The following is a 17,504-nucleotide window of genomic DNA, read 5'->3' as shown; positions in this document are numbered from 1 at the left end:
GATCTCCTGAAATAGGGTTGTGTCTGGGCAGTTATGGATGTGAGAGTTGTCAGGAAAGCAGATAAGAAGAAAATCAATTGAGATGTGGTACTGAAGAAGAGTGCTGAGGATATGTGGACACCCAAAACAGTCAAACAAATGGTTCCCAAACAGATCAAGCCTGACATCTCCCTGGAAGTCCATTTGAATTTCCTGGACTTTGTTTGCCATATTGCTGCATGGCCAGAGGAGGAAGAGCCAGTCTGCTAAAGATACCCTCTCCATACCATCTTAACTAAAGACAGAAACAACAAAATGCAGGCATTTTACTAACATCTCTAATTTTTCTCCTGTTTAGTATGTAACATCTTGTCTGATGAAGAAGCCAGTGGAGCTTTGAAAGCTTGCAACAAGTATACTGTGCATTTCAGTTGGTCAATAAAGGTATCACTGTTTGGTGGTTTTTTGTCATGATAACCTTGTTTAAATAAAAGGCTTTTTGCCTGCTGGCAACAGGAGAGCAGTGTGGGGCCAGTCCAGTCGCCTGTGGAAGGTGGTTCCAGAGGGCAGAAGCAACCACTGAGAAGGTCCTGTCTCTTGGGACCCCACCAGATGGGCCTGTGATGGTGGCTGGACTGAGAGAAAGCCCACTCCCAAACTGCCACACCGAGGGTGTTCAGTCTCCAGCAGGTTTGTGTTGGGAGATAGGCCGCTGAAGAGAGAGCGATTGGCTACCAATCTATTGTTGGTGGAGGATGGCTAGCCTCCGTACCACAGAGAGGAGAGGTGGGATGGCCAGACTGCCCCTGAGAGGGAGGAATTCCTGAGATGATGTAGAATGACATGATGGAACCACATCCTGGGAGCCTCCACGGACCCAATTTTCCACCACCAAGATAGACTGGATTAAGAATATGGGTGAAACACTCTCTTTTATTTCCTTTATAACAATGTACTTTATAGATTGCTGCTGAAATTCAGAGCCAGGCATTTTTAATATACCATTTCGTTTTTGCAGCTGGGGAGTTGCAGGAAGGGGGAGGCAGGGCTTCCATCTCACTTCAGCTTCATCAGCTTTCACATTATGTCCATTTATCCCAATGTTCTCTAATGAAAAAAACATGTGCCTTGTGCATTGGAAGATTGCTTCAGAACTCCTCATAAGAGCAGGAAAGCAGTTTTTGGATTCATCCGGCAGCTACTCTTTGGAACAAGTAAGATTTGAACCCTGGCTACCTGGCTCACATCTAACCTGCTCTTTAGTCACCATGGTGGTCCTTATTTGATCCCGCCAGGCACTGCCCAATCTGCAAGGAGTCTGCAGACCCAGACTGATGGACTCTCCTCCTCTTACCTGGATCAGTCCCTTACCAGCCTATGGTTCTTGTACACAGTGGAGAAGCGGACGACCTGCATTTCAGGGGGTGGGCGTTTCGTCTCATCCCAGACATACTCTGGAGAGAGGAGCTTGGAAGGCTTGTGGGACAGCAAATGGCGGTTCAGGTGGCTTTCCTCTTGCCAGGCTGCCATGACGCCGTTGGCCTTGTCTGCTAAGATGGTTGAGTGGCAAGCCCGGGTCAGCTCATACATATGCTTCACCAGACCTCCGAAAACTGCCCCAGCATAATAGAAGTCTCCCTCCTCCCTGGAGATGAAGGCAGAGGAGACACTTCTCCTCTCGTAAGGGAACATAGTTCGGGAGTTCTTGTAGTAGCCTGGGTGGATGGCTGCAACTGTCTCCCCAAAGGTCTCGGCACCCCAGGGGTGCTTGAAGACCATGTCAATGTCCAGGCAAAAGAGGTAGTCTACTTCTCGGTGGGCCCTCCCCGCAATGTGCCGGTTGATGGTCTCCATCCGCCTCATGGAGATTTCTTCCCAGTGCGTGTGTTTTTTGATCGGGAGGAGGTTGAGGCTTCGTCCGGCTGCCAGGCGGGTGGTGGGGATGTCCGCAGGCTTGTCAGTGAAGATGTAATAGTTCACACGGTAGCCCCTCATGAAGTACTGTTCTGCTGTCTCCAAGAAACGGCCAGCAAATTGTGTGTATCTGAGCAAACAAATAAATCAAGAGCATCATTAGAGGTGCAGGCTGAAGTATTTTGCTGCCTGAGGGTAAGGACAAAATGGCTCCCCCCGACCCAAACTGATTGGACTGGCAGCTGAAGCAGGGATGGGACCAAGGGCAAAAGGAAGCCCATGGGAAACATGTGGTCTCTCCTTCCTCCTCCTCATGGCTGCAGTAGCTCCTTGCTCACCACTTGGCCCTGTCTCTGGCAGCAGACCAGACAAAGACCACCAGGCAATGGGCAGTGCTAATGGGCATCACCTGGGCAAAGCCATGCATGGTGTAGCCTGACTCCAGGGCCATCTGGTTGCCTCTCTACTCAGATGGGAGCCCCTTCCCAGCAGCGCCCGATAAAAATCCATTTAGGCGATACCATTGGCTCATTCCAGCCAACAGCTCCAAACTTCAGGAGACTCTTGAACAACCAGGGTTCCTCCCATAAGACTCCCCTGCCCTGCCTACTCACTTTCCAACAGCGAAGACTGTCACTCCAATGGTGAGGTTCAAGGGTTTGTACATGGCGTCCAACATGTCCGAGTTGAATGTCCCCTCCCATACAATGGGGGCCAGCCAGGGGGTCACTGTGAGTACATCACTGCGTCTGGAGAAGCAAAGGAAAAAAAGAAGCTGAAAAAAGGCATGAGGAAACACCCCAGGAGGGTCAATCAAGCTACTATCCCTCCTGTGAAAAGCCATGACCACCCTTTGGGATAGCAGGGACCTGGGCTTCAGCAAAAGGAGTCAGATGCAGAAGAGGGGCTCAAGAAGGCAGACCAGCAAATCCATCCCCAGCCCAGGAGCTGCTTTTCAAGCACAGAACAGGGGTCTGCATACAAAATCTTTTTGTCACACACATCCAAATCCCTCTAAGAGGGAGGAAAGCCTCACTTTAGGAAGGGAGGGGGAGGGTTCTTTCTGATCTTCCACAAATGACTCAAAGACCTACAAAGTCTGCCTCCGGCCCACCAATGAGCTAAAGGATTGAGATTATTATTATTATTATTATTGTTATTATTATTATTATTATTTGTATCTCGCCTCTCCCTGTATTGGATCCAGGCAGGTAACAACAAACAGAATAGTTAGTTGGCACAAGGTCCTTTTATCTCCAAAATAAAGCAAACTGCAGAACCTTGTTATGTTATCTAACAGGAACTAAAACTCTCACTTTGCATGTGAAAAACATGGCCTTTTTCAATGAACCTGGACCCTGCAGGATTAAAGGGTTTCATCTAAGCAGTTTTACTAATCAGAAGAAATTGATAGCAATAGATATAGATATTAGTCATATTATCATATAGATATTATATATATAGATATTAGTCATATTATCATAGTTCTGAAGTCATACAGCCTAATAACTTTTATAAGCGCCCTCTAAGGAAGCCATATTCCTCAATTCTTCCATCCCTTCTCCATGTAGATGTTTATGAAATTATTTAAGTGCAATCATATGACTCAGCCTCTTGCAATATCAGACATTTTTCCAGGGTACTTACGTCTGTTGAACAGCATTTGGTTGAAGATAATAGAATCTGGAAAGAGTAACAAGCAAACAGCAGTATGTAAGAGCAGTTCAAAAAGGAAGCTAGCCTTTCAAAGGGAGGATGGGCAGATCAGCACTTACCGTGGAAAAAGCCCAGACATTTTCTCCCCTCGGTACTGCAGTTTCATAGCACTGCTCAGAAAGAGAGAGGAAAAGGGAAGCATTACCTGCAGGTCGGGAGCTAAGAGTCTTTGCATGTTGTAGTTTTGAATGCACAGAACAAGAAAAACCACATTCTCACCACCAATGTGGAAAAGGGAATTGTATATTGACATGAAAACAGATGGATGTTTAAACTACTTCTCATTCTAAAAAGCAGGGTTTGCAAATAAAAACCAGATATAGTATTGTCAGTGGACAAAAATAGCAAAGTCACCCATTACAAGCATTTTAATAATTACTTCTTTTTGTATGTTTTGAACTCTCTTTTTGTAATTGCTTTTTACTGTATTTGCTTTAACTTTTGCAAACCCTCTTGGGTTCCAACAAACAAGGGTAAGGGTGGGATAGGATGTGAACAAGTCAACCATCCTGACCACCCAGGGCTCATGGACAACAAGGCCCATCGCCAGCAGATGAATGAGGAAAAGGCCTGGCTGAAGAAGACAATAGATGAAAAATCTCAGTGTGTGGCAGTGAGGTAGGGATGGCAGAAACATCTCCCATCCCATAGGGACCAAGTCTAGACCAGGACTACTTCACGCTGAGCTTCCAAACCTAGCATCCCACCTTCTGGGCCTGTTTTCTAGCAATTCCAAATGTGCCTGGAAGTCCAGCAAACAAGACGCTAAGGATGTAGCTGTCTTTTGCTGTCTGAGACCCAAATCCATCACTTGATTTAAGAGATTAGAAATGCTACTCAGCATCCATTTTAGATAGAAAAGGTTCAGTTTCTGTTGGTTCCTGGAACCCCTTCAAAGCCTATTCATTTATTCAGTGCCCAGTTGGCCCTCCACATTTGTAGGGGTTAGGGGCACAAGACCCTCACAAAAGTGGGGAAACAATAAACACAGTGGGCAGCAGCAGAGTCAGCAACAAGGTCCAGCTGCCCGGCACCCATTCCTTGGGCTCCTTGAAGAATGAAAAATACATGCCTGGAGCCAGACCCTGCCATCACTGCCACCCCATGAAGCCAAAGGCTGCCATACGCAAGTTCACCCGACAGTCTCAAGGTTCAGAAGCATTAAGAATGTACACCTGTTGGCCAGACCCCACTCCTGCCCCTCCTACAGCCCAAGGATGCTGCATGAATGTGGACACCATGGGCTCAAGCCTTGGGGGTGTGTGGACACCATGGGCTCCAGCTCTGCCCTGCCAGCTTCAACAGAGTCGGCTGAGTCAGGCCATAGCTTGGATTTGCCAGCTCCAGCAGAGTCTGTGCCTCAGCAGCCCAGCCTCCCCCCAGAAGAGATTCCAGGTCTGGGAGACATAGAGGAGCAGGATGAGCAGGTACCTAACTTCAGCCAAAGAAGGACGGAAAGAGTGTGCCTCAGGCAATCCCGGAGGTTAAATGAGAAATGAATCACTAAGTAGGCATGATTAAGTACTGGGCTAATATAAATGTTCCCTGGCAAAAGCTTCTCTCTCTGACTCCCTCGGACTTTGCTGCCAGACTCCTAGCTTCCTAGACCTCGGACTGACCTAGAACTCTTGACCCAGGACTGGACTTGCTGACCTGCTCTCTGGAACTCTTGACCCAGAACTGGACTTGCTGACCTGGTCTCTGGAACTACTGACCCAGGACTGGACTTGCTGACCTGCTCTCTGGAACTCTTGACCCAGAACTGGACTTGCTGACCTGCTCTCTGGAACCCTGGACTCTGGACTGGCTTCTGGTTTTGCTCTATTGGGCATTGGACTGGTAGTGTGCTCTTAGAACTGTTTCCTTGCTGCTGCAAAGCTTTGCACTTGTTTCCATTTGCCTATCTCAGTCTTATCAGTTTCTCTGTTGGCAGCTTTCCTGGACAGCACCCTTCCTGTTCTTCTCAGCCCACAGATACAGGAACACAGGACCGGCTAGGCCTGGAGGCCTTACCTCAGTCTACATTCCTTTCTCTATGGGCTACAACACCCAAGTCTCCGTCCTGGAAAGCGGGAGGAAAGTGACTGTGGCCAGATGGTGGCAAACTTGCAAATAATAGAATCTGTGGAGGTTAGCCCTGCAAAAGTCGAAGGCTGGCTATGTATCTTATTTTTCTCCCAATGTGGACCCAAGGTAGTTTACAGTGCTGGTTAAAACAGGATACATTTTAAACGATATATGTTACAAATGTCAAGTTTTGTTTTAATTATCTTACTAAAATATTTCAAGACACGTAGGGCATGTTTAAGAGACAAAAACACAGCAAACTCCATTGAAAGAGCCTTCTGCCCCATCTAGCTGAAGACCAAAGGTCTATTTAGATGAAAAGATCTTATCCTGCCAACAGAAAGAGATCAAAAAGGGAGGCACAGTCGATTTATTCATTAAAATGTTTCCATCTTTCCCTTTTATCACAAGACATCCAGGGCTGTATACAAGTAAAAATTGCAGCAGATCCTGACCCTCTGTGGGATCTTTGGGCTGCCATCTTCTCGCAATCCAGCCTCTTCTTAAAATGCTGTATTTCAAGGCGAACTCCACTTGATTTCTCCCCTAGTCCTCCATCATTCAAAATGTATGTTTTAAGACCATGGATTGAGGCACAATGATTTTGAAGTGGACAACATCCAGAGAAGGGCTGGCAAGTGTCTGCCTCCCTCTAAGGGGTCACAGCAGCCTCCATCCTTCACACACAGACAGAGTATCCCAGAGCTTTCACTGGGGCAATATAAAGAAATTCAATACAGGAGAGTTGTTTCCCAGGTCCTCACTAAAGTTGCGTCCACACAACAGAAATAATCCAGGTTGACACTGCCCTCCAAAAACCCAAACCAGTCATGGCATGGAGAAGTCTGACTGGGTTTTTGGAGGGCAAGAGTAGGAGGTCCCCTGTGAAGCCTGGAGGATAGAGGTTGGCAACTATATAGACATGATGGATCCAGGAACTCTGTCAAATGAAATCACACAGAGGAACCCACACAGCCCCCCACCAAACTGCTTCTTGCTCTATCCAGCAAAAACCCACCAGAAGCCACCTTGCCCTGAGTCAGGCTGCTGGTCAACCCAGACAGAAGGGATGGGAAAGGCAAGTGGATCCAGCCCAACGGGTCTCTGTGAAACAAGGGACCTGTCTTGGAGCACACAGACTGTGTCCATCTAGCCCATGCATGTACACACCAGCTGGCAGCAGGGACACCAGCAGATGGATGCCCACCAGGGTGTCTAAGAGGGAGACAACCCAGGCACTTGGATATGGAGCCATGAGTTTTTTCCCCTCTGCCTGGACAGCTAAGTATTTCCACTGAACATTTAACCACATTTAATGTTGCTTTAACACCGCAAGAGCCTTCAGCCTATGCCCAAAACTCCTAGTTTTGAATCAGAAAACTGAGCAGACATGGCAGAACAAGAGAGGCGTCATTGGGAGATGGCTGGCCATGGCTTTGACAGAACTGGCACTGGAGCTGCCTTCCCTGTTCCTGTTTGCCAGATAAGCATATATTTTAAAAGGAAGCCAGGACAAGAAGCCGACCCCAAAGAACCATTTTGGGCAGCCAAAGGATACTTACAAGATCTCTGGGCAGGGAAGGTAAAATGGAAGGTAGTAGACAGGGCTCAAAAACCTGCAACAAGAAGGAGGACAAGGAGGGGGTTCAGAGATGTAAGACAGGCCTTAAAAATAGCCTAATGGATAGGCTGAGCACATGTACCATTTTAAATGGAACAATACTTCCCCCCCCCATTTTTTTTAGACCGTCCCATTGATTTAATACAAATGTCAATTTTGTTTCATTTTCAAGAAAAATATGCTGTTATGTTATGAAAATGGTTTGAAGATCCCTATTCGAAATTGTGGTTGTAAGAAAAAATTGTGTCGTGGAGTGTGAGAAGTTTTATGAGAAGGTGATGGAAAACTGAAATGTGCTGAGTAAGATTACTTCATAGGAGAAATATTCATGGTGCGATTGTGGTGAAATACAATGCCTACCCAATTTTGTATGTGTTCTGTCACTTAAGAACAATTGTTAGCTCAATTTGTTCATGTCATAAAACTTGTGATCATCTTACAGTTGGCCCTCCTTATACACAGATTTTTTATGCACGGATTCAAGCATCCACGGCATGAGAATATTAAAAAGACGTATAAATTTCAAGTATCAAACTTTCATTTTAAAAAAGGGACACCATTTTGCTATGCCACTGTATTTAATGGGACTTGAGCATACATGGATTCTGTTATTCACGGGGGGGGGGGGGGTGTCCTGGAACCAAACCCCAGCGGATCACAAGGGTCCATTGTACCTCTTCATGAATACGGGCATTACATAACCCTGCCCTGTTTTTGCCATCCCAATGTCCTGTTTCTGTCTGAAGAAAATATGGTCAGCCTACTAATGGACATTCACATGACCAGTCAGCGCACCACCATCTCTGCTCCAGAGGTCTACTGCTGGCCCCATCATCCACTTGCTGTGGCCTCTCTTGCCTAAGAGACGCCCCTGTCTCCTGGGAAGACCATCTGCTCCCCTACAGCAGCAGGTGCCATGCTCCTCGGTTCTGTGCCAGCGTTGCCACCATCTCCTCTTTGGCCCGAAGAGGGGCATAAGGGGCTGCCTGAGTGGCCAATAGCTGGGGTTGCCCCTTGAGGGAGCCACTTTGCGGGTGGGGTGAGGGCAAGGGCTGGTTACCCTCTTTGAGAGTGGGCTGGTTACCCTCTCTCCATTCCATCTGTTTCCATGACGCAGGGACATAGCCAAGGGGGGGATCTTGGGGTCCGGCCCCCCCTTCCATTAGAAAAATGAATGGTGTGTGCTGCTGCGCTGCCCCCAGCCCCATTATAATGGTGGCACTTAGTCTGGACCCCCCTTCCTAAAATCCTGACTACGTCCCTGATGGACGTTGTCTCTGTACTAAACAAGCGACTGCTGCCAGTAACAAACTGGATGAGAGTGAGCAAACCGAATCTTACCCTATATATTCTTACGTATATGTATAAGTCAAGATTAGGTTTTGGGGTCAGAATTATGGATTTTGATATGACCTGTGGATAAGTCAAGGGTAAAACCTAGAGTTTTCCTGCCCAGGCATTCAACAAGGGTTTTCGCCACTTTACTCAAGAGAAGGGGCAAAACCATGAGTTGAGGATGGGAGCCCTCTCAATGTGGATGAGGGAGACCCGGGAGCCTGTAGCTTGTCCCCAGCACCGTCTTGGAGGAAAGAGGGCACAGTTTGGAAGGGAGACTCACCAGACAAGTACAGGCACAGCGATGAAGCAAAGTCCCAGGGGAAGAAGCCGCAACAGTTTTAGACCCAGCATGGCCTCTCTGCCCAACATTTTCCTGGTTCCTGGAAGAAGGAAACGCTCAGTGAAACCTCACAGGATCCAGCAAGGAAACTGCTGGTGTCTCCCTGTCCCTCACCCTCCACCACAAGCCCCTTGGCACCCACCTGGTGAGGGCTCAGGGTCTTCCTGTGGGTGGCAAAATCACAAATGCCAGCCACGCTGCATGTTCCAGGCAAACTGGTAGTGCAGCATTTGTTATTTGTGCATAATGGTTTGTAGAGAAGGATGGAGGAAGACTATGTTGTCCCTGCTGCAGGGAGGATGGATGTTTTTTTTTGGGGGGGGGGAAGGAAGGGGAGAGAAAACCTCTGGACCATGGAAGGTGGCAAGAGGTCTGTGATGCAAGAAAGGAGACTGGAGGTGGCCCTCCATGTGCTCTGGGACTGCAGCTCCCATCAGCCCTATGGAGGCTGCCCAGCCCTGAACAAGACTGCTGGGGGCTCCATTGTGCAGACAAACCATTTTGGATGTCATAGAATCCTAGAATCCTAGAGTTGGAAGAGACCGCAAGGGCCATCAAGTCCAGCCCCATTCTTCTGCCATGCAGGAACTCTCAATCACAGCATCCCTATTGACAGATGGCCATCCAGCCTCTGCTTAAAGACAGCCTCCAAGGAAGGAGACTCCATTACACTCCGAGGAAGGAGTTTGTTCCAGTCGAACAGCCCTTACTCTCAGGAAGTTCCTCCTAACGCTGAGCTGGAATCTCTTTTTCTGCATCTATTGTTCTGGGTCCTAGTCTCTGAAGCAGCAGAAAACAAGCTTATTCCTTCTCAATATGACATCCCTTCAAGTATTTAAACAGGGCTGAAGAGTAGTTTGTGTGTTTTGTCCTTTCGCGGGGCATACAATGAACACTTCCCTTCCAGCCGGCTTCCTCCTCCATCATCACAACCCTCCCAACACACACAACACACAACACCCACCGGCCTGTGCTTTCTTTAGAAGCCCTTCTGCCCTCTTTGTCATGCCAGAGCAAGCCACCCCAGATTTGCCAACCCAGATGTTGAAGAAGCCTGGAGCTGGCTTTGCTGCCTGGGTTGCTGCCTCCAGGTTTGGCCAAGTCTTCCTCTTCGGAGGTTGGCCAGAGGCTGGCAAAGGAGGTCTCCGAGGAAGGCAGAGGAGCCCTGGCCAGGGGCCAGTCTGGACTCTGGGAGCCTGCTCTTACCGCCTCCCTGGCTCCGACCGACCTTCTGCCCGCCAGGCTCCCGGCGCCGGCTTTCGCTTTCGCTCTTGGGCAAGAAGGGCGGCGGCGGGGTGTGGGGCTCCTTCCTTGCCTCCTCCCTTCCTCCGGGGAAAAGGAAGGAAGGAAGGAAGGAAGGAAGGGGTCTGTCGCCCAGGAAAGGGCATCTCGGCTTCTCCTTTCTTCTGGCAGAAGGATGCTAAAAGCCTGCGAAGGAGAGGCGGCTGCCCAGAGGAGAGGCATCCCCCGGGATCCAGGGCTTTCAGGGGCTCTTCCTCCCTCCCCACCAAGAGTGGCCCCTTCTGACTGACCAGGGCGCCCTGCTGCCCCGCTGCAGGAGCCTCGGGGTCCGGGGCCCCCAGTTCCGGGGATCTTGGGTCACTCTCTCTGGGGCAGGAAGGAAGGATGCCTGGCTGCTGCCTTGGAGGCTCTGCGGAGGAAGGAGGGCAGCGCTGCCTTCGTGCCCCGCCGGGCGGGCGGCATCCCCTGGGCGGCCCTCTTCCTGCCGCGTCTTCGCCCGGAGCAGGGCCAGGAGGCTCAGCCCCGCTCCCGCCCTTTCAGGAGCCCCCAGAGGGCCATCAGGGCTGCTGTTAGAAGCCTAGAGTTGGGAGAGACCCCAAGAAGGGCACCCAGTCCAGCCCCCTTCTGCCATGCAGGAACTCTCCGTCAAAGCAGCCCCAGTGACAGATGGCCACCGAGCCTCTGTTTAAAGGCCTCCAAAGGAGGAGACTCCACCACTTTCCTTGGGAATGAATGTGTTCCACTGTCAGACAGCCCTGACTCTCAGGAAGTCCCTCCTAATGTAGAGCTGGAATCTCTTTTCCTGTAGCTTGCATCCATTGTTCCAGGTCCTAGTCTCTGGAGCAGCAGAAAACAAGCTTGCTCCCTCCTCAATATGGCATCCCTTCAAGTATTTAAACAGGGCTATCATATCACCTCTTAGCCTTCTCTTCTCCAGGCTAAACATCCCCAGCTCTTTAAGTCCTTCCTCGTAGGGCTTCATGGTTTCCAGACCCTTCACCATTTTAGTCGCCCTCCTTTGGACACATGGCTCCAGTTTCTCAATGTCCTTTTTGAATCGTGGTGCCCAGAACTGCCCACAATATTCCAGGTGGGGCCTGACCAGAGCAGAATAGAGTGGCACTATTAGTTCTAGACACTATACTTCCTTTGATGCAACCTAAAATCGCATTGGCCTTTTTAGCTGCCACATCACATGGTTGACTCATGTTCAACTTGTGGTCTATTAGGACTCCTAGATCCCTTTCACACATGTAAGTCTCTCATTCAGCCAGGTGTCCCCCATCCTATATCTCTGTGTTTCATTTTTTCTTCCTAAGTGCAGCACCTTACACTTCTCCCTGTTGAAGCTCATTTTGTTACTCAGTCGTGCAGTTATAGGCTCCTATGGGTTTTTTTAAATTGTAAAATTTTAATACAATTATTTAAAAACTGTAGGTATCTCCAGAGGCCACAAAAACAGCTGTGGAGGGCTGCACTTTGCCCTCCCCTGGTGTACAGCCACCTGAGGCCATGGAGCACTCCCTCCAGCTGATTCTATGTTGTGGCTTTTTCTGCCCACTGGCCCAGCTCCCTCTGTATCCTTTGAAAGCATTGCCCCAGTCCTTGGTGTTGCCCTGCCCTCTCCAGCACTGGAGACTCCGCCAAGTAATTCAGTGTAAGGCTCCTCTGATGAGATTTGCAAGACTCCTAGCAAATGCATTCTTGCCGGCTACTGTAAGACACAACCCACCTCTTGCAAGGCATTCTTCATGAACTAACAGAACATGGTACAAGAGGCCAACATTTGTCTGCTGGTATCATCTACTGAAGTGGAGAGCCTGCATAGTGTTGTGGTTTGAGCATAGGGCAATGACTGTGGAGAGCAGGGTTCAAATCCCTGCTGTCCAGCCATGGAAACCCACTGAGTGACCTTATGCAGCTCACACTCTCAGCCTCAGAAGAAGACAAGGCCAAACACCCGCTGAACAAATCTTGCCAAGAAAACCCAGGATAGGTTTTGCCTCAGGGTTGACATAACTTATCTTACCACACTTGTTTCCACATGGATCAGAAAGAAGGGGTAATGGTCAGTGGGTTTGATGCACCATGTCAACCTCCCTGTTACATCATTGACCTTCACACTCCTCTCAAGTCATCTTATCAAACCCCAACCCTTTGCTCTTCCATCCCCAGAAACAACCATGGCTCCGTGTCCTCAGGGCCCAGAGGCACTTGTCCCCGTTCCTTTGCATCGCAGTCACTGATGAAGGGGAGAGCTTAGAATTGGTTGTGTAGCTCCAAGCTTGAAGGTCTGCTTCTATGTGTCACATGCCTCCAGGATTTTCCTCCTGTGGTTTGGAATCCTTGCCCTCTTCAGAGGCATCCCCCACTTCTTCTGCTTCCAAAAGAGCCTGCTCCACTTTTCCCCAAAAAGTTTCACCCTCGCTGCTAAGTCAAAGTGGGTCAAAGTGAGACATGGGTCCGAAGTTGCTGTACCAGTAAGGCAAACAGCTTCCACCTGGAGCAAGTACAGCATGGCAGACCCTCTGGCAGGAAAACAAACATGGCACAAACACTGCAGCAACTCGTCATCCATGTTCATTGCCTCATGGCAGCAGCATAGCTCTCCAGTCCTCCCCTTCATAATCTCCTCCACAAACTATCTATTTACCTTTTACTGTTCACTGAGCTCCTGAAACTGAGGTGGCAGCTATATACAGCTCATGGCTTCTAGCCTCCCAACCAAGCCCCATCCCCTTACCTCATGTGCTCAGGTGATGTGCATGGCCAGAAACAAGCACATGCACCAGACAAGCCTTCCAAACAGCACAGGCACACAAGTGGCTCTGGCCCCCAAAACACAAACTTACCTCCTTCTGCCTCCTCACTTGCCCCCAAGGGCCTGAGTTCAAAATCCCAGTGGCATCTCCAGTTCAACATCAAGTGGCCCGAGTGGCAAGCAATGGGAAGGCCTCTGCTTGGGGACCTGGAATGATGCTGCCATCAGAGCAGACAACCCTGGGAGACTGAGCCGGCAAAGGCAGGAGGGTTGCTTATCATGCAGGGGAGCAGCACCTGAGCAGCTCAACAGGTTGGAGGCTTGGAAGAACACAGACCCACCACCCCAGAACACAACCAAAAATATCACCACCACAGCATGATTTCTAAAATAATGTATTTGTTTTTCTCTAGATAAAAATATATGCAAACCATGGGGTGAAGGGAGGGGTGTTGATGGGATTTAGGCATAGAGCTGCTTGATTTTCTGCACAGACTTCTTCCACCAGTCTGCCCAGTGCTGGGCCTTCAGGAGATGGGCTGTGCTCTCCTCCTTGATCCTGGCAAACTCCCCTTCCAGTATTTGCTTGAACTTCTGCACAGCCCAAGAAGGAGACAAAAGAGAGCCCTCCTGCTACTGCACCTTCCTTCCTTTGCTGCCCCCCATCACCATGCCTTCCCACGCCTGTTCCCTTCCCACAGAGGATCTACAAAGGGAAGGGAGATGCAAGCAAGCCTTCCTTTCACCCAAAGCGCTAGGAGAAGCAGCTGCCTCTCTGGGAGCAGCCTTTGATCACCCTTTGGTGGCCTTAAACATCTGGGAGCTGTAGTCCAAAGAACTAACTGTACCATGTACTGCTTGCCAAAGGTTTTCCTTTAGAAGGGGAGAAGCTCCATTTGTGACAACTACTCCCACAGCCTCAGATCCCTCACAGGATGGGATGGGACAGGAGGGAGACCAGCAAACCCTCCCAAGGGTTAGGCTGTAATTCTGCAGGAATTGTGGTGTGCACTTGCAAACAAAGTTGCAGGCATCGAGGGAGGCTGGTACCTCTCTACAGAAATTCAGGGGAGAAATTTAACAAATACAGTCCCCCTGCAGTGGTTCCTTCTCCCTGGCCACAGAGAAAGGCTGCCCCTTGGTCTCCTCAGGCATCTCTCAGGTGCTTTGGTGCTGCTGCCGAGGATTCGCGCAGAGCCACATTCCCCCACAGCCCTGCCCAACTGAGACAGGTGTCCCACCAAGGACAAGGCAATGCCTACAAACGTCAGCTGCAGCGATTCCATCCCCCATTTCCTACCCTGTAAACTGCATCTCTCTCTTCTACGGCAGCCATATGACCCAAGGTGGTCTTGGCTGTTGTCACAGAAGCTGTTTCTCGCCAGATAATTTGGTTTGGGAGACCCACCAGGGTGGTTCTGGGAAGGCCAGGCCAAGTCCTTAAAAATACAAGCAAAGGAAGAAAAAGTGCATGGACAATTAAATGAGTTGGAAGATACAACGAGCAATTCCCCTGTTTCAATTTATACAAGGGCAATTCAACCCAGCCATACCTTGCTGCAACGAAATCTCCCCCTCCCCACCCACCATAAGTCCAAGCAGGAAGCAAGGGATTGCATTTCCCTTCCCAACCTGCCTGCCCTGCAGAATGACACACATTGGCCTAAATCCTATTTTAGACCAAATGAATCAATGTGATTTATGTGCATGTTAACTCCCCATTAAACAATTGATTGAATGGGCCTATTCTGCTGAGACTAAGTAACAGGATGCCAGCCATGGATCTGATGTAAAGTCACAAAATCATAGAGTTGGAAGAAACCCCAAGGGCCATCCAGTCCAACCCCCAGTCATGCAGGAGTACACAATCAAAGCACCATGCTTAGTTTGCACAGGAGCCACAGAAGGTTTTGCAGGGAGGAGGTTAAAGGATACTGATCCATTCCATTTGGTCCCTCAGTGCATTTGAAGGGGGTGATGGATGAGCTTCAAAGTCTGAGTGGATAAAAATCTAACCCCCCCCCCCAAGCACATACTCACTCCTATGCACAGACCAGAGTGAGGGAGGCACCTACAAGAAGAGATGCATGCATGCATGCATGCACGTGGCAGCCCTGCACAGTGCTCAGCCAGGCACTCAGGGCCTCGTCACACTAAAATAGCATTGCCTTCCAAACCGCTGTGGAGCTGGGCTACTCTCTACCCTATCACACTTTTGTAATCTTTCTAGCATTGCAGCCTTTGCTTACACTAAAACCTTATCGCATGCAGAATCTGGCACTGCCCAGCCAGTATCGCTCCACTTCCTAGTTGGGCACATGCATACACACACACACATCCTCCCTAGACATATAAATGTAAAGCAGTCTTTTAAAGGGTGGGTTCTTTTCCCTTGTAGAAAATAAATCCCCCCTCCGTGCTTCCCAAGGAGATGCCATGGTGGGCATGAGGCCCAGGGCCCACATGGGATGCTCTTCCCCTTCCTTTTGCTGACTAGGCCAGGTTACCTGCTCCCCCGCTCCACCAAGAGGCGGCACTCCTCCATCTCCAAGGACAGGCCAGCTTTCTTGCGGCGTATGAGGGTGCTGGTCTTCTCTCGGGGGTTCTCTATTTCTGAAAAAGGGCGAGCAGATTTTAGAGATATAGGAAGGAGCCAGATCTGTGCTTTCTGGTGCTCTGTGGCCCCCCTGGGCCTCCTCTCCCCCTTGCCTCTGCTCAGGTCCCAAACTGTCCTGGACCCTCCAGAGGTCAAAAAAGAGACAGTTCTGCAAGTCAGTAGCTTGTGACATTACATCTAAGATATGTTCTTCTAATGGTGAAACTTGTTTTGTTTCCATGAAAACCCAGCTGTGATAGACAGAGGAGAAGGAGACCAGTCTCACCCCCCCCCCTAAACCCTGCTGGAAATGCAGGAAAACCCCAAGGGGATCTGCAGGAAATCTCATCACTGCTCCCTTGGCATCTGGTTACCCTGGGAGCAGGAACCAAGCAAGCTGGCTGAACAACAACAAAGAAGTCTCTCGCCTATTGCACTCCTCCAGTAAGGGCCAGTGTGGACAAGAGGCCTCTTGGTCACTGCTCAGCCAGCTGGTCAGTTGCTGCTCGCAAGCTGACCAGGTGCAAAGGGAGAAGCTTCTCCCTGGTGAGGAAGGACTCTTAACCCTTCTTTGTTGGGGCTGAGATGGGCACAGCCAATGTGTGAGTTGGGGGTTTACCGAGGTCACATTCCCTGGACTGGAGAGATTTTGACTACAGGAACTGCTGCAAGGTGAAGGACTCTTTCCAAGAACTGACCCCAGATACTTCCCCTCTCCTTCACCAGATATGTCCACCCCACACAGCTTCACACGTTCCCCCTACACACGTGTGCACACACACACACACACGTGCACAAAAATGACTTCTTCTGTTGCCTCTTCTCTCAGCCTGTCTGATGAAAGAAAACAGGAGCAGCAGAGCAGCTCCAACCTGACAGATGAGCCTCAGTAAAACTCACAAAGCTTAAGCACAGTCTGAAATCTGAATCCAAATCTGAAAGCCCCTTTTTGCTGCTGCTTCTCTCCCACTGCGACGTCCCAAAATGGTGCCACTCCGAACCATAGAAGTGATATTCTGCACCAAAGCCTTTCAAGAGTTTCCCAATCTCCACCATTAATGAAAGATGTAGCCAAGACAGTGAGATTGTGCAGGCAAGTGAAGAGTGGGAGACATCACTGCAAGAAATTAGCGAGGCTGGGTTGTGGTTTTAAGTGAGCCTGAAAAGAAGTTTCATGCAACCCTCATACCTACCATGGTCTTGAAATCTGCTGGTTCCTCTTGTCTTTCTTGTACACCAATACTTTGACTGAAGACCCCTGCCACCCCATTTCCCTCACTGCACCCCTAATGCCCTCTTTCCTCCTCACCGCCTCCTTGGATCTTTCCATCGCCCCTGGAGTGCCTCTGGTCATCCAGCTAGTCTAGAGCTGCCTCTGGTCACCCAGCTACAGTCTAGAGCAGTGATTCCCCCCAAAAAGGGGGGTTACCACTCCCTTTGGGAATCACTGTTCTAGACTGTAGCTGGGTGACCAGAGGCAGCTCTCGACTCAGGCCGTCAAACTCAGCAGAAGGGGGAGCGGGGTAAGGGTTGAGAGGAATGGTCTCTGCATTCCTCAAGCAAGGAGTTGAGGACCCTGAAACTGCCCTTTGCCCAAGAGGGCCAAGTGTTCATCCTCAGGACACCGTGCCAGCTCTCAGTAGTTGGCTTTCTACTAGCCCTTGGAACATTCAGCTGGTCATATGGGGCTCCTTTGTGTGAGATGAGGCATCAGTAAGCAGTGCCAACCAGGCTTCCTCCAGACTTACTTCCCATCTGTACATCATCAATGGTGAGACTCTGGTCCAGCTCCACCAGGACCGTCTCGGTGCAGGTAGCCAACGCCAGGACAAACTTCTGTGCACACTCAATGACACAGGCCTGGGGAAGGAACAGGTAACAAAAGGAACTTTATTGGGAGGAGGGACTATTTGCATTTATTCTTTTGTTT

The 17,504-nt window shown here is 49.6% G+C and overlaps 2 protein-coding genes across 6 annotated transcripts in view; both read right to left on the bottom strand.

The window, feature by feature from the left end:
• Positions 1–442: 442 nt before the first annotated feature.
• Positions 443–10,628, bottom strand: GBGT1 (globoside alpha-1,3-N-acetylgalactosaminyltransferase 1 (FORS blood group)). 2 transcript variants are annotated; one of them, XM_042477805.1, is made up of 7 exons: positions 9,940–10,628; positions 8,916–9,015; positions 7,239–7,292; positions 3,669–3,719; positions 3,541–3,576; positions 2,508–2,642; positions 443–2,023 (listed from the first exon to the last, which is right to left on the bottom strand). In XM_042477805.1, the coding sequence occupies exons 1-7, from the start codon at positions 9,980–9,982 to the stop codon at positions 1,339–1,341; spliced, it is 1,104 nt and encodes a 367-aa protein (XP_042333739.1). In that variant the 5' UTR covers positions 9,983–10,628; the 3' UTR covers positions 443–1,338. The 2 variants fall into 2 exon arrangements, with proteins under 2 accessions (XP_042333739.1, XP_042333740.1); XM_042477806.1 differs by having other exon boundaries at positions 10,182–10,628.
• Positions 10,629–13,369: 2,741 nt separating this feature from the next.
• The window catches only part of CCDC180 (coiled-coil domain containing 180), a 47,574-nt gene continuing 43,439 nt past the window's right edge, over positions 13,370–17,504 (bottom strand). For all 4 annotated transcript variants that reach the window (XM_042480582.1, XM_042480585.1, XM_042480584.1 and 1 more), the window contains 4 exons: positions 17,323–17,434; positions 15,486–15,591; positions 14,279–14,417; positions 13,370–13,572 (listed from right to left, as the gene is read on the bottom strand). In XM_042480582.1, coding sequence (XP_042336516.1) covers positions 13,441–13,572; positions 14,279–14,417; positions 15,486–15,591; positions 17,323–17,434 — 489 coding nt within the window. In that variant the 3' untranslated portion in view covers positions 13,370–13,440. The remainder of the gene's footprint in view (positions 13,573–14,278; positions 14,418–15,485; positions 15,592–17,322; positions 17,435–17,504) is intronic.

This window comes from Sceloporus undulatus, chromosome 7, assembly GCF_019175285.1.
Source record: "Sceloporus undulatus isolate JIND9_A2432 ecotype Alabama chromosome 7, SceUnd_v1.1, whole genome shotgun sequence".
NCBI lineage: Eukaryota > Metazoa > Chordata > Lepidosauria > Squamata > Phrynosomatidae > Sceloporus > Sceloporus undulatus.
This window is presented reverse-complemented; position numbering and strand designations above follow the sequence as displayed.